This window comes from Larus michahellis, chromosome 11 (genome assembly GCF_964199755.1).
Source record: "Larus michahellis chromosome 11, bLarMic1.1, whole genome shotgun sequence".
Taxonomy (NCBI): domain Eukaryota; kingdom Metazoa; phylum Chordata; class Aves; order Charadriiformes; family Laridae; genus Larus; species Larus michahellis.
In genome coordinates, this window is record NC_133906.1 from 13156196 (window position 1) to 13171187 (window position 14992).

Consider the following 14992-nt stretch of genomic DNA (forward strand, 5'->3'; position numbering starts at 1 on the left):
GGCGGGCGCGGAGGCCGGCCCGGGCGGCTGAGGGGCTCCCGGGGCGGGAAGCGGCGGCGGGCGGACGGGCAGGCAGGTAGGTGATCGGGGCGGCGGTAAGATGGCGGCGTAGCGGCGCTCCCTTCAGCTCGGCCCCCGCCATGAAGCTCGTCATCCTGGAGACGTACGCGCAGGCCAGCGAGTGGGCCGCCAAGTACATCCGCAACCGCATCGTCCACTTCGGGCCTGGTCCCGGGCGGTTTTTCACGCTGGGGCTGCCCACAGGTGGGTACCGGGGCCGGGAGGGGGCCGGGGGGACCCGGCCTGGCCTGGCCTGGCCTGAGGCGGCGGCTCCCCCGCAGGCAGCACGCCGCTGGGCTGCTACAAGAAGCTGGTGGAGTACTGCCGGAACGGGGACCTCTCCTTCAAGTACGTGAAAACCTTCAACATGGACGAGTACGTGGGTGAGTGCTGTTGGGCTCTCGTTGCTGGTGTGGCCGTGTATCGTCCATCGGCACAGTCCGGTCACGGAGGCTGGTGGGCCCCCGGTGCTGCAGCCCCACTGTCTCACTAATGTGGGGAGAAAATCCCACCTGCAAAAGATTCAAGGTAGGAAGGATAAAATTTGTTAACGGGGACAATTTGAAAACCTATATAAGACATGTTTAAGGGTATTGGGTGTTGCCTGGTATTACACGCACTGCTGTATTTTACCTGTACTTGGGTATTGGCCAGCTAAGGATCCCTCTTCTTATGGCAAGCCGAGATACTGTGCGATATTAACTAGCACCTTTGCTCTGGGATTATAAAGGTCACTTTAGCTCCAGGTCTCTCACAAGGACTGATGTGATGCCCTTCGGCAGCTAACGTGCACCCCTGTTAAGATAGCAGAGGACAATTTCGTTTATGAAGCTGTGATGAAATAGCCTCCTCAGAAGACAGAGTACAGAGAGATTAGCGGTCAAGCCTAAAGCTCCAAAGGTGAAAAACATACAGGCTAAATATTTGCTAATGCTAATCTTGGTCTGGCCAAGAAGTTTTTCTGTGAACAATCCTTATCAAGCAGCATTAGGGAATAGGCAGTCCAGTGTGGGTTTATAGCATTCAAGGGGGAAATAAATCACACAGTAAGTTATTCCTCAAGCTTCTGCACAGTTTTTTAATTGTTCTTGCTAATACAAACTGGTAGGAATGCTGAAGAGGTAGTAAGAGTTGAGGCGTAGCGTTTGCCTGCTTTTCTGGAATATCCATCGCATGTTAATATGAGCACATGCCTTATGGGAGCTATTGTGATTTTTATTTTGCTATTTGGGGAAATAAAAATGACTCATGAAAGTTGAGGGAGTCACAAATGACAGACAGAGAAAGTAGTGCTTCACCAAAGGCACTGCAAGGGCCTAGAGGTGGTTTATGTTAGGGGTGATATTCTTTCAGTTGGTCTTACTCCTGTGCATGCTCTGTTACCAGGTCTCCCGAGGGATCACCCAGAAAGTTACCATTCCTTCATGTGGAATAACTTCTTTAAGCATATTGACATCTCGCCAGAAAATGTTCACATTTTGGATGGAAATGCACCTGATCTACAGGCAGAATGCAACGCGTTTGAGGATAAAATCAAAGCAGCTGGAGGAATTGAACTCTTTGTTGGAGGTGAAAACCTGAAGGACTATTGGTCTCTCAACACTGGCAGGAAGCACTGCCTTTCCTCCACCAGCTGTCTCATTTATTGTCAGGAGAGTTCATTTTCAGTGCAGTGCAGTGGATTTGCAGTGAAAGTCACCCCGTACTCCATTGCCCTGGGCACTCATGTGCTGGCAGCCTTGTCTTCCAATGTACCGCTCCCCCAGTTTTAAGTATTTGAATCCAGTAAGTGAATTGTTCAGGAAACGATTAGGAGGAGAGGCAGGCAGGGCTAGAATTGTACCAAATACAAAATGTATTACGGATGCCAGTGCTAACAGGAAACTGCTAGGAGTAGTCAGAGTCCTCTGAGACAACAGGAGCTCAACGCAAGCTTTTCCCATCAGCTTGCCTTAAGATTCTGACATCTACTTCTTGTCCCAGCACAATTAGGGAAGAGTCTTTGTTGCCTTCGGGGGGAGGGGGGGGTGTGCTATCATTCCTACCGCAAGCAAATTTAAGCTGGAGCAGAAAAATTGCAAGTGTTTTTCTCAGATTTGTATCTATTTCTGAAGCATTGAGTGTCCTTCTAATAGGAGTGCTGCTGGCTCTGCTTCCTACAGTAACCATTACAGCCACTGACCTACCTCTCAAACCCTCTCTGTCACAGGTATTGGCCCAGATGGTCACATTGCCTTCAACGAGCCTGGATCGAGTTTGGTATCCAGGACACGCGTGAAGACCTTGGCTATGGACACTATATTGGCTAATGCCAGGTTCTTTGATGGTGACCTCTCCAAAGTCCCCACTATGGCTTTGACGGTTGGAGTAGGCACTGTCATGGATGCCAGAGAGGTTAGGAGAAGAGCAGTGACTTCAGACAGGGCTTCCTGGAGCGGCTAGAGATTATCCAGTCTTGGAGCCACATTGCACCCTGCTGGCGTAGGCCAGCTTCTGCTTTTCCTGCCACTGGCTGCTGAATACCTGACCCTCCTGTTCTCTTGCGTCCTGCAACACTCTGGAAAAGCTCTTGCTCCATGTTCCATTTTTGCTCTACTAATGCTTACGTTCGTGTAACCCTGCAGTACAGCTGTGATCCACAGGGAGCTAGAAAGGCTTGGGAGGATGTCTTTGGTTAAGAATCTCACTTGGGGAAATAACTGCAAGAATCACTGGTTGACTTGATGTTACACCAGCAGATCATGACAACTGTATGGGATAGCTTTTAATTGAGTCTACACCTTGATTTAATCTTGTTAAGTCTCAGCATATAGGTGCCTAACAGGGGAGCTCAAAGGATCGAAATGATTACAATGACTTACTAGGCTATGATTGAATTGACAAATAAAACGAAGACAGAGTAAACAGAATTGTGATATGTGAAGTGCCTCTGGGGAGGTCCCTGTTAGGGACCGGGGCAGCTCTTAGTTCAGCAGGGTGTGGGTGTGTGCTCTCTCTGAATTCGTCTTCTCAACCCTAACTGCCATCCTCTGTGTCTCTGAGTCCAGGTGATGATTCTTATCACAGGAGCCCACAAAGCCTTTGCTTTGTACAAAGCCATTGAGGAAGGTGTCAACCACATGTGGACGGTGTCTGCTTTCCAGCAACACCCCAACACTGTGTTTGTGTGCGATGAGGATGCCACGCTGGAACTCAAGGTGAAGACAGTGAAATACTTTAAAGGTGAGTGTTCGACCAGTCCAAGCAGCTGTTGTACTTAGTTTTTAAATGTCACAAGCCATGCTTTGCTTTAGACGTTTCTATTTCATCAACTCCCAAAGGAGTACATTCCTTAAATCTATGAGCTGACATGTACAGTGAGAATAAAAGTGCAAAGGGAATGCTTAACTGTGTGGGCATGGGAGCAAAGGAACAAGGACTCTAGTAATGCCTAATTTCATTAGCAACCAATGAATGACAATTTTGCTTTATTGTCATCTTTTTACTTTCTATATCAGGTTTAATGCTGGTTCACAACAAGCTTGTGGAACCCTTACACAGCATGAAGGAGACAGAAGCAGAAAGAAGCCAGTCTAAGAAGCCATACAGCGATTAATCTCGCTGTTCAGAGTGGTGCTGAACCAGCTTTTCTGTTGAAAACCAGCTGTGAAGAAAGGGAATTGCTGCAGAAACTCATATTTGTTCTTAAATTAGCAAAATGATTATGTGCTTGTTTCTCATTATTAAAAAGATGCCAAACACCTGCCTTAATTAACCAAATGAGGATGGGATCCAGTATACTGCAATTCCACAAACTTCTGCCACTAACTTACTCTCTAAAGACAAAGTCAATGGAGAGCAAGTAGTTGAATCTATGAAGCAACTGTAATGAGGACTGAAGGCCCCAAAACTTAAGCGTGAAGATATGTGAAAGTACAGTGCTGCAGAAACCAAATGGGTAATCGCTTTGGGATGTATTCCTTGCAATTAGGACAAGTACCTTGCGTCATGCCCCCTCCACAAAACACTTACGTTACAGTCATTTAAAATGGGAGCTGAGCTTGTTCAGCCTGGAGAAGAGAAAGCTTCAGCATGACCCAATGGCAGCATGTTTCACCACTACGAGGAGGTCATCAGGAAGATGAAGCCAGGCTCTCCTGGGCAGTGTGTGTGGGAGGAAGATGAGAAGAGACAATGGGGCTTGAGTTAAGACAAGATGCTCAGACTGGATCTAAGGAAAAGCCCTACCCCAGAGGACAGGCAAGCCGTGGGGCAGGTTGCCCAATGAGGTTGTGCACACTCTGTCCTGAAGAGGTTTTAAAGACCTGACTGGGTAAGCCCTGGCTGAGTCCCACTTCCAGCCAGATGTGGGACTTGAGACCATCTTGGCAAAAGCGAGGGTACAGACAGCATTCATCAGTGCTGTGTTAACAATGCAATGCAGTTAATGGTTAGTTTGCACATCTATAAGATTTTATTTGTTGTCACACAAGAAGTCTTACATGTTCAGTTTCAGGGTATGATTTTATATGCCCTGGTGCTTTACGATGTACTGCAGGAGCGTAGATTTTTTCAGATTAAGCATAAATGGCTTCTCTCTGTGCTGCTCAGCACTCCGTTATCTGTGTCAGTGCGGAGCCTGGAGCCATCAGTTCTCTCTCCCTCCTTCCCATGCTTTACATTGCTACAAGGAAATGCCAAATAAGAAACATGCTGTTCCCTCTGACCTCAGGTGGACAACAGCCTGTACTGGCAAGACGCCACCAATTCTGCATCTTGATTCCTAGGCTTCCTATCCAATGAAGGGCAAGACAAACTGGGTAGGATTTATTTTCTTTATGCAGAAATCTTCTAAGCTGTTGATCTGTACTGTAACTTCCTACAGTAAATGTCTTAATTTTTTCTAAACGGTCATATTGTCTGTATGTGGTGCACAGTGCCCATTGTAGTAGTGAAACATGGACCAGTTTATGAGGCTGAACGGGACTTGTAATACCATCTTTGAACAGAACAACAAAACCTTCAAAGCATGAGGAAAAACCTGTTGTTTGCACAAGATTTCTGTCACTTAGAACCAAAGCTGTATTGAAAGCAGTTTGGTAGAAAATAGCTACTGCTGTGCTCGACCTCAAGAGCTTCCTCCCTCGTCCAGTAATTGCCGGCAGGTTTCCACAAAACACTTGCTGCTGTTCTGTCCTCCCAGGCAGCAGCCGTTTCGTAGAACACAAAGGGATCTTTAAAGGAAAAAGGAGATCGCAGTTCTCTACCTTTTACCACAAAATGTCTGCAAATAACCTAACATTCTGTGCATGCACAGAGCGGGAGCGAGTGAGAGGAGGTCTACAAGAGGAAAAAACAACTGAGAAAGAAACTCTGCATCACGTTACTTGAGTTGCCTGCCTTGCTGTCAGTGGAGACAGGTTCTGGTTTTAGCTGTCCCACCTTTGCAACACCAGCTGCTTGTCCTACAGCTGTAGTCACCTCCTTGTCCTCTCCTCAGAGGGTCTGTCCTCCTCTGCCTCGCTGCAGGATATGGGAGCTCCAGCCCAGGGGTCTCCAAGTGCCCAGAATTCAGACACGGTGGTGACTACGTCACCATTCCTCCTCTCTCCACACAAAGTTCTTGAAAGCAGAGGTAGTTCATTGTAACATCTTCAAATACTTCACCATAGCGCTTGTGCTCTGGCAGCCGTCCCCTGCCATGGCTTTTCATTCCAACGTTCCCTTTGGCATCCAGGCCCTGCACTTGGCCACCACTGTCCTGGCGGAAGGGACTTGCCCAGCCTCCTGTAGGTTTGAGAGCTTCAATACCATCTCCTCCATCCAGGCAGGAAAATGGGGGTTAAGCACGTGCTTGTCCTCATCACAAACATTCCCCATCTGCCCACATATGCAGCTTAGTGGGAGGAAAGCCCCTTCCAAAAGCAGGCAGCTTTTGGACTCCGCCTGTAGTTAAAAAAAAATTGTGGCCAGAGTGGAAACTAGCATGAGGATGGCAGCCAAAAACTGGCTGTATCCACAGCAGTGTCCCACACTAGTGTCACCGTAGCCACTGTGCATCAAGTAGGGGCTTGCATCTCCCAGGGAAAACCACGGGGTTTTGAGTATGAGGACACTTTGCATATGTGAACATCCAAACTTCCACCAGCAGAACAGGTCCTGGGCCAGCTCCGCTCGAGAGCTTTGTGCAAGCCCAGGGCTGGTCTCTGTCACTCCACAGATGCCTGTGAGCACCTCAGCCCCGTGGCACACGAGTACTAGAGGCCATTACCACCCACACACAGACCTGCGCTGCCATGTACATGCCATAATGAAGACAAAGGGGGAGACAACTATGTTTACTGTCTTAAAGTGAATTTAGTGCATGTGAAAGGTGCAGGAAATACAATTTAAACCATACACAACGTAAACTTCCCCTACATGCTGTCCTATAGCCTAAACCAAGACATCCGCTTTTACCATCGTTTTAATCACTGCCCGTTCCAATAGTACAGACTTTCATCATCTGTGAAAGGAACTAGATCAGCACTCATTTTGGCCAGATATCCGAGTATAAATTTATTTACTATCAGCCAAAACTCACTGAGAGGTGTTCACCTTGAGTTTCCAAAGAGTCTTCCAGCTCCTGAGCTATCCGTCTGGACCCTGCTTTTTGTTTTGAACACAGCACATGCAGTTTTAATTTCAAAATAAATTTTTAGACCCTTCTGCAAGTGGAAAAACTTCTAAAAAATTAGTGGTTCCTTCCAGTAATTACCTTCATGCTCACAAAACTACTTACTGAGCTTTTAGGGTTTTGAAATAATTTGAAGTGCAAGAACAGTGGAAATAAGGTAGTCCAGAAGGAAATATCAACTCATCAAATTTCTCATATGAAGAGTTAGTAAAAAATAAAATACTTCACCATCTGAGAAGACAAGGTAATTTTCAACATCTTGAATTCAAGTTAATCTCAACTACGTATCCACAAAATGCGTTTCAATATCTGACTGATACTTTTCATCCTCTCAGTGGCCACACGCTCAGTCAAAATACGGAGAGGCCATGTGAGTTAAGACAACAGCAACACTGAGTGAGATGAGTCACCAAACTGATTCAAATGTCTCCAAACAGCTGTTGGTCATTTTCTGCCACAGCATTCAGTAATGCAGAGGCCCAGGCATTACAGCCAGTACAAAGGGGGCTAATCAACTTTACCATCATTAGAAAGCACCACTGACACAGCAACGAGCTGTTTTTCAGAGAAACAGGTCAGGAAATGCTATGGAAGCAACAGGCTCAGTTGCTGAATACAGAAGAAATTTTCTGTATTGTATCAGAAAACTTCCCCCGTCCAAGCAGCGTTGCTAAACAGCTCCAGAAAGAGCAGTACAGCTGTAACACCACCACCCTAGAACCCACAATGGATACGCACCAAGATCCTCAAACAGTCGGTCTCCCTCAAGGAGACCCCCAAATATTTCTATGATTTAGGGCTTCAGTTTTGTTTGTTTGCTTTTGAAAAAGGGGCACCTCTTAGTTTACGTTTTTTTCCAGTACTTGTCCAACTTCTGACCGGTTGTATGTGTCTTCAGCAATGGATATGATATTTAGGGCCTTCAATGGTGATCCTGACCCCAGGATGGGTAAAATGGTCTCCTTTGGTTTTGGCAACAGCCTCTGAAGTGTGAGTATCTGCAGTGCAAGGTAGTTACCATTTTTCTATCACATAATGGAAGTGAAAAGCAAACAAACTTGACACAAAAATGGAAAGCATCTGTCTCTGGCTTGTCCAGCTTTTGTTGCTAGAGAAAGCTACTAGTCTTCATCTTCAGCTTCCCAGAACTCACCATCAATATGCATGGCTTGAAACAATCTGCAAGACAGCCAAGAATTTACATCAGGATGTAGAAATATGTAAAATATGTACCAAAAAAAATATCAGTCTAAATGTGACAAAAAAAACCAAAGGCAGCAAGTTTCACAATATTTTTCAGTATCATAAACCACTCATACTGCACTCTTCAAACTGCAGGTTATTAAAATAAGCCGCTCTGCACTACTATAGCATAACAAAAGGTTTTACAGTACCTTACAAACGTGATGTCTCAAGAAATCCCTGAAAATATTAATAATCCAAAACATAGTAAAGTTAGCTAGCATGCTGCCATTCTTACCTGCTCTTTAGGCAGTACATAACCAGCAGCCAAGCCTGCCTGCTCCCAAGACTGCAGCTTTTTAGAAGCCGCTTTCTTGCCCAAAGCCTTGTGTTGCACTATCACATACCTGAGCATCTGCAAGGAAACATTTCACTACAGGCTCTGCCTCTCTGTCAGAGGCAGCAAGTAAAGCATCAGGAACAGGCCTAGAAGACTTCTCCAGCATTTTAAAACAAAAGTTCTTAAAAAGCAAAACCATATCCCAAATCACTCCTGATTTTTTTTATTGTTAGCGTCAGGTCCTTCTAAGTGTAAATATTTGAGAGAAGAAAACTGTGTCTTAAACTGTATAGCTACAAATTTCCAGGTAACAATAATCTGGGAGAGACTGTAAGAAAAAATACAACAAGTCATATGGCACTGGAAGAAATACCTGTAAATACTGACCTATTAAAGCACGGGGAAGATGGATCATTGAAGTGTCTGTATGGGTTCATCCTCGACAGAGAACCCATGCAGAGCCAGCAGAAATACTGCATGCAGCCAGTACACGTCATTTTGTTACAGCCATCTAGTTTCTGGCAGGGGAAAGAAACAAGAAACAGCAGTAAGAAAATCTCACCGTGTCAGTCTTCAGGCCTGTCTCTGTATGAGAACAGTCCTCAAAACCACATCAACTAATGAATACATTTTACCCCGACTCTATCATAACTCTCATATTTTTTCACTGTTCAGGAGAATTAGGAACTAGAATCACAGAACTGTAGATTGGTTATAATACTAACAATAATGGAAATCAGTATTTTTCTGAAGCTAGTTCTATTTACTGGCTGTAGTTTGAAACAGCGGCAGCCTGAAACACATGGAAAACAAAGGGATTCATATGGATCCGTATTCAACCTGGATCTTTTTAGTACTGGAGGCTGAACAACACCCAGCTGCTGTATTTACTCAAGTCCCTGAGCTCCAGAACCATCACCTCCTTTTCTATACAACGCAGACAGGAATGGAAAGTTCTCTTACCATTTCCTAGAAATTTACCTTCCCTGGTGAACTTGGAGGCTTTAAATAAATCTCTGTTCCAGCCTAAATACAGAACCGACTCCACAATTTATGTTAGTTTCTGTTATGGGTTCCTATGATTCTCCAGCTTTTCCCCTCCGTGCTCACCTCTATGTGAGTGCCACAGCAAGGACAAGACTTGGAGTTCTTTTCTAGCCATTCTTTACTCTCCATCTCCTCAAGAGCTTTCTGAATCACTCGTTTGCCGTAGCGTTGTTCCAAAAATCGTTTAGTTGCCTCGTCTGCTTCTAAATATTCATTTCGCAAATCCATTAATTTCTCTGGGGAATAAAACAAAAAAAACTCAAAACAAAACCAAAAAGAAACAAAGAAACCCCCACTTTTGTAATATATAAAGAAGTCCAGCTAATCATAGAATAGTTTGGGTTGGAGGGGACCTTTAAAGGCCATCTAGTCCCACCCCCTGCCACGAGCAGGGACATCTTCAAGTAGATCAGGTTGCTCAGAGCCCCGTCCAGCCTGACCTTGAACAGCAGCATAAAGTACTCTCAAAGGAAACTAACATCGTTAATTAAAAAGCAAGTAAAACATTAGAATATCTAAGAAAAAGATGAGAATATTAAAACCCCTCTACCTCAAAATTCAACGGTTTTGCACTGTTTCATGATAAAAGAGACCAGACAATGGAATTACAACAAATCTACAATGTAAAACAAACTCAAAAATGGAAATATTTTTTCTGAACACACATTTAATAAAACTTTGTCACATGATTTTGAGGCCAAACAGATAGAGAAACATCTGCCTGATTCCAACATCAACCCTGACGACAAAAAGTAGCAGACTCACAGGAAAGGGTGAAAAAAAAAAAAGGCATATAAATAAAATTATTCTTCCCCTGTTATGGTCTCTCAGAATTTGGCAATCAGCAGTTTAGGGACTTTCTGAGCTGCAGACTGTCACCAAATGAATACTTTTTAATTGCCAGCAACAGACCTACTCCAAATGAACCTGTCTGATCTTTTAGAAAACTCACACGTTGATGAGTTTCCTTGCCTAATTTCTGATTTTCGGTCTTTTTCACACAAGACTTAATGGTTTCTTGATCCATTTCTGAAATACAACAACTCACCAGCAGTAACTTTGCACGGAGAGACCCCATGGTAAGTCATTTTACAGAGAGTACAAAAAGCGTAGTTACAACAGGAACATATGCCCATGGTGCAACCTGGTTCTTGCATGACGGGCGTCTGACAGCCTGGGCGAGGGCAATACACCACATCCGCCATCAGGTCCAAGCTGGACTGCAGAAGCAGGCGGTCATAGCGTGCAAACAGCTGCTCTCCAACCAACTCCTTAACCTAAACAAAGATCAAAGATAGATTACGTGCATCTGAAATTCTGAGCCTGCCAGCTTCAGCAAAAAAACAGTATCAATGAAAAAGTACCTACAGCTGCGATGAATCCACTTTATATTCTCCAATATGTCAAGAAATTACTCCTAGAATGCTATTTTAATAACAGTTAAATAATCAAATGAAAAGCATGTGGTGTCAAATGCAATGGGACATTAATTCAGGTCTCTGACAAATGCCAGTACCAATAGAGTGGGCAAAGTATAGAATCAACTAGGTTGGAAGGGACCTTTAAGATCATCAAGTCCAACCATCAACCCAACACTGCCAAGTCCACCACTAACCCATGTCCCTCAGCACCACGTTTGCCCGGCTTTTAAATGCCTCCAGGGATGGTAATTCCATCACTTCCCTGGGCAGCCTGTTCCAATGCTTGACAACCCTTTCAGGGAAGAAATTTTTGGCATTTTGCCAACACTGATGCCTCTGTGTGGCTCAGAGTATGGGAAAAAACTGCCCCGGGTCTATTCCCAATGCTCACCATGAAAAGCCACACCTTGTCTTCTGTAACTATTGGTAAGTTAGCACAACTCTACTGTCAGTGCTTGCACACTTCTATTACCTGGCCAGGAGTAGCAACAGAAGAACACTTCGGTTCTGGACAGTTGAGACAATGGACCTGCCCATCCCTGATCTGAATTTCAAAGTAGTCCTTCAGGCATGCTTTGCAGTACACATGGCTGCACTCGGTGAAGTACATACATTCACTGCCCAGCTTCTCACAGAAGCAGATATTGCACAAGTACATCTTACTGTTAAAGCTCTTCCTCCTCTGAGCCTGATCAAAGTCCAAGATTTCCCTAATCAGACTCGACAACGACTCCACATCCCGTACAGCTCTTGCATCGATGATTTCTTCTTCAGCTGCTGCAGAGCCCGCTGCACCACCACAATCCTTCTCGGCAGCAAGAGGGACCAAAGGTGTCCTGCTCTGCCCACTCCCTTGATGGCACATTTTTAGCTCATAGGGGGAGGAAATATTCAAGTAACTCAGTGTTTCTTCCTTCAGAAACTGCATCCAGGCAAATAAGACCACACAGCCTCGATTCTCTTCCCATACGTTGTCTAAGTGTTTGCAAAGAGCACTGAGCTGGAAAAAAAAAAAATACAATTACAGATTTCAGTATGTTCTGACAACTCATTACTGTTTTCCTCTGCCACGGTCCTCCTTAATGCTTATTTAGATTTCAGATTGTGGAGTTTTTATAGATACATAAAATACATATAAAAATAATGCTCATAGATGCAAGCTTTTATTCCTCAGAATGGTGACCAAATACAAACACGTAGGAAACAAAAGAAGAGCCAACTGAAAGGGCAATGTAACTGCTTATGTCTTAATTTTACTTTCATCTACTATATTAACATCCACCCAAAAGAGCACTGTAAATTATGAACTTACTCCTGATCACAAAAGCTCTGTTAAAACGTTAAAACTGTGTTGCAAACCTGGGCCCGGGAGAGCCATTTGCCACTGAGGGTAAAGAGTGGCGGGGAAGTTGAGGGGTAGTCTGGCGGGAGTTCAAAGTTCAGCACGAGGGGAGGCAGAAAGCACACGGTGTATTCAAACCCGCTGTTCTGGAGGCTTTCTGTGGAATTGCCTGAATCTAAGAGAATTGAGAGAGTTTGAGAAATAACAAGAAAATGAAAACTAATGAACCGTAACTGTTTATGACAGCACCCAATATATCTCTTTTCATTTGATAAATTTCTGGGTTTAAAATCATTTATTCAACCCTAAATAACAGAACTTCTCAGTGCAGTAGAATTTCATGGGGTTGTACATATATGGTTAAATCACTAAACACCGGTACTGTGAAATATCAGACCCTACGCAAACCAAGAACCTGGAAAGACGTACCCTCAAGGGGAAAAAAAAACACAACAACAAAACCCAAACCAACAGAACTTAATTATTCTAAAGAAATACTATTACTCATCTCTAATTTTAAAGGTCACTAAAGAAGTTATGAGGATGAAATCACCCATTCGGACATAAACCCCACCAATACCACAAGCACAGTATCGGGTCAGTCGTGGCTTTCTCCGGTCAGTGCTCTACAGGTCGCTAAAGCAGCAACCATCTGAGCATGTACCAGATAATTAGCTTGTTAAAAACTAATTTTGGGATAAAACAAGACATCTCAACTCACCACTCACAAAAATTTTGAAGTTTTGGGGCAACTCCAGACAAATTCTTGTTTCTCCTCCTTGGGCTGACTCGGCTCTCTTAAACTCATCTTCATCATAAATACTCGCCAAAGCCAGCAGCTCATCCTCCTGAGCTTCTTTGTCTTCTGAAGACATTTAAATTTTCTGTGGAGTAACACCACTCTGCAAGATCAACTGAATTAACGCACTATTAAAATTATTTATTTGGGGTACCTATTTTATAGTACTGTAAGATTTAGAAACCCAAGTATCTAATACATAATGACGTAAAATGTAATTAAGATTTTTTACAGGTTGAAAAAATATTGATAGCTTTATAAAATAAAACAAACACCTTAACAGAACATTGAAAAGTCAAAAAGCAATCTGTCGTAAGTGTTAGTAGCTAAAGACTGCTGTGAGGGGGAAAAACTAGTGAAACACACCAATGGCAAAAGCGACAGAGGGACATTTCAATAATTTTGAAAGGGAAAACAGACACCACCACCACCACCCCCAAAAAAAACCAAGAAAAAGGAATTAGTAACAGTATCTCTCGTCCAGTGTTCCAAAACAAACAAGCAAACAGCCACATTTATGACTAAAGTTATTGAAGATATCAATAAGCAGCTTCAAATCCTACACAAGCATCTTGCAGATGCACTCCTATACCATTTCAGTTCTAGATTTGGGGCAATAAAGCTACATTTAATGGATTACCTTTTTATTCACAACTGCGCAGCGGCAAAGCTGTAGGTTCTGGTGCTGACCAGGGACAGCCACGTTAGGAGGGCCAGAGCAGAGCCCCTGATCATTCCCCTGGGAGAACCGGAGGTCATAAAATTTTCCTCACATACGCCATGAAAAATGTTGACTTTTGTCATGGAAGTGCATATGGTTATGGCACCGGTACTTCTGAGGTGCCTGTAGACAAATAAACAAACAAATGCTCAGAGGGATTAAAGTCCTCTCACCAATTTTGTTACGAACAGTAACTGATGTTTCGTTTGACCAGACATGCTCAGTAATTCAGAATAATCTCTTTACAGCTCTTATAGCAGTAACTTATTTATGTGTGTAAGCTGTGAACACTGCAGTTCTGTTACCTGTTATCGGGAGCCTGATAAGGGCTGAAATCTCACCCTGCTGCTTCCCCCCACACTATTCAGGGAGATTATTCACTGGTGAACAGCAAAGAAGAGGCAGCCCTTCCAAACCAGTAGCATGGGGAAGAAGAAACATAACCAAAAAAATATATGGGGAGCAGTGGAAAAATTAAAGGAAAAGGTGAGTTTTCAGGTCAAGCTCCCTGACACAAGCAGCTGTACAACTGTTATTTCAGTTTTAACCATTCCCATCTTTTCCTAGAATCACAGAATGGTTTGGGTTGGAAGGGACCTTAAAGCCCATCAGTGCCACCCCCTGCCCTGGGCAGGGACACCTCCCACCACACCAGGTTGCTCCAAGCCCCGTCCAGCCTGGCCTTGAACCCCTCCAGGGATGGGGCAGCCACAGCTTCTCTGGGCAACCTGGGCCAGGGGCTCACCAAGAATTTCTTCCTAATATCTGAATCTCCCCTCTTTCAGTGTAAAACCGTTCCCCCTCCTCCTATGGCTCCCCTCCCTGCTCCAGAGTCCCTCCCCAGCTCTCCTGGAGCCCCTTGAGGGACTGGAAGGGGCTCCAAGGTCTCCCCGGAGCCTTCTCTTCTCCAGGCTGAACCCCTCCAACTCTCTCAGCCTGTCCTCACAGCAGAGGGGCTCCAGCCCTCGCAGCACCGTCCCGGCCCCAGCACACCACCTAAGCCGTGCCGGCAGCTCTCCTGAAGCTACGGGCAGCACCAGCAGCCCCGCACCCCCCATCCCGCCGGGGCGGAGGGAGGCCCGGGCCGCACCGGCCGCTCCCCAGGCCTGCGGCACAGTAGGGCCCGCTCCTCCTCCGCCCGGCCTCACCGTTACCTCAGCCGCGGGGAGCAGCGCGGGGCCAGGAACGGCGAGGCAGGGCCCGGCCCCTCACGGCACCACGGAGGCGGTGAAGGGAAGGGAGCGGAAGCGCAGGGCAGCCGGGCGCAGGCACGGCCCGGCTTCGGCCCCGCAGCGCCGCCGGCGACCGGGAGGAACAACCGCAGGGCCCGGCCCCAGCTCGGCCCGGCCCGGCCCCGGCGCCCCTCCGCCCTTCCCTCAGCAGCCCTATCAGCGGGTGTTTATTAGCGCTGCTTCATTAACGGGG

General features: G+C 45.4%; 2 protein-coding genes across 9 annotated transcripts; one reads left to right on the plus strand and one right to left on the minus strand.

Moving 5' to 3' along the window:
* Positions 1-3810, plus strand: GNPDA1 (glucosamine-6-phosphate deaminase 1). Of its 3 annotated transcripts, none has more exons than XM_074603492.1 (6): positions 1-264; positions 342-443; positions 1447-1629; positions 2270-2454; positions 3108-3282; positions 3558-3810. In XM_074603492.1, exons 1-6 carry the CDS (start codon positions 141-143, stop codon positions 3653-3655), a joined length of 867 nt encoding a protein of 288 aa, XP_074459593.1. In that variant the 5' UTR covers positions 1-140; the 3' UTR covers positions 3656-3810. The 3 variants fall into 3 exon arrangements, with proteins under 3 accessions (XP_074459593.1, XP_074459594.1, XP_074459595.1); XM_074603494.1 differs by having other exon boundaries at positions 22-264; positions 371-443; XM_074603493.1 differs by lacking the exon at positions 342-443 and having other exon boundaries at positions 13-264.
* A 2677-nt stretch (positions 3811-6487) lies between these two features.
* RNF14 (ring finger protein 14) lies at positions 6488-14856 on the minus strand. 6 transcript variants are annotated; one of them, XM_074603485.1, is made up of 9 exons: positions 14722-14856; positions 13487-13690; positions 12769-12961; positions 12065-12222; positions 11178-11705; positions 10333-10561; positions 9348-9520; positions 8625-8755; positions 6488-7894 (listed from the first exon to the last, which is right to left on the minus strand). In XM_074603485.1, the coding sequence occupies exons 3-9, from the start codon at positions 12920-12922 to the stop codon at positions 7837-7839; spliced, it is 1431 nt and encodes a 476-aa protein (XP_074459586.1). In that variant the 5' UTR covers positions 12923-12961; positions 13487-13690; positions 14722-14856; the 3' UTR covers positions 6488-7836. The 6 variants fall into 6 exon arrangements, with proteins under 6 accessions (XP_074459586.1, XP_074459591.1, XP_074459588.1 ...); XM_074603490.1 differs by having other exon boundaries at positions 12769-12931; positions 14716-14854; XM_074603487.1 differs by having other exon boundaries at positions 12769-12931; positions 14722-14840.
* Positions 14857-14992: the final 136 nt, after the last annotated feature.

Excerpts from the sequence above, each read along its gene's own strand:
- GNPDA1 (XM_074603492.1), top strand. The coding sequence starts at position 141 with ATGAAGCTCGTCATCCTGGAGACGTACGCGCAGGCCAGCGAGTGGGCC. Across the intron at positions 265-341 it reads CACGCTGGGGCTGCCCACAG|GCAGCACGCCGCTGGGCTGC; the intron begins GTGGGTACCGGG and ends GCTCCCCCGCAG. Across the intron at positions 1,630-2,269 it reads AATTGAACTCTTTGTTGGAG|GTATTGGCCCAGATGGTCAC; the intron begins GTGAAAACCTGA and ends TCTCTGTCACAG.
- RNF14 (XM_074603485.1), bottom strand. The coding sequence starts at position 12,922 with ATGTCTTCAGAAGACAAAGAAGCTCAGGAGGATGAGCTGCTGGCTTTG. Across the intron at positions 8,756-9,347 it reads GCTGTGGCACTCACATAGAG|AAACTAGATGGCTGTAACAA; the intron begins GTGAGCACGGAG and ends TTCCCCTGCCAG. Across the intron at positions 7,895-8,624 it reads TCTTCCCCGTGCTTTAATAG|ATTGTTTCAAGCCATGCATA; the intron begins GTCAGTATTTAC and ends GCTGTCTTGCAG.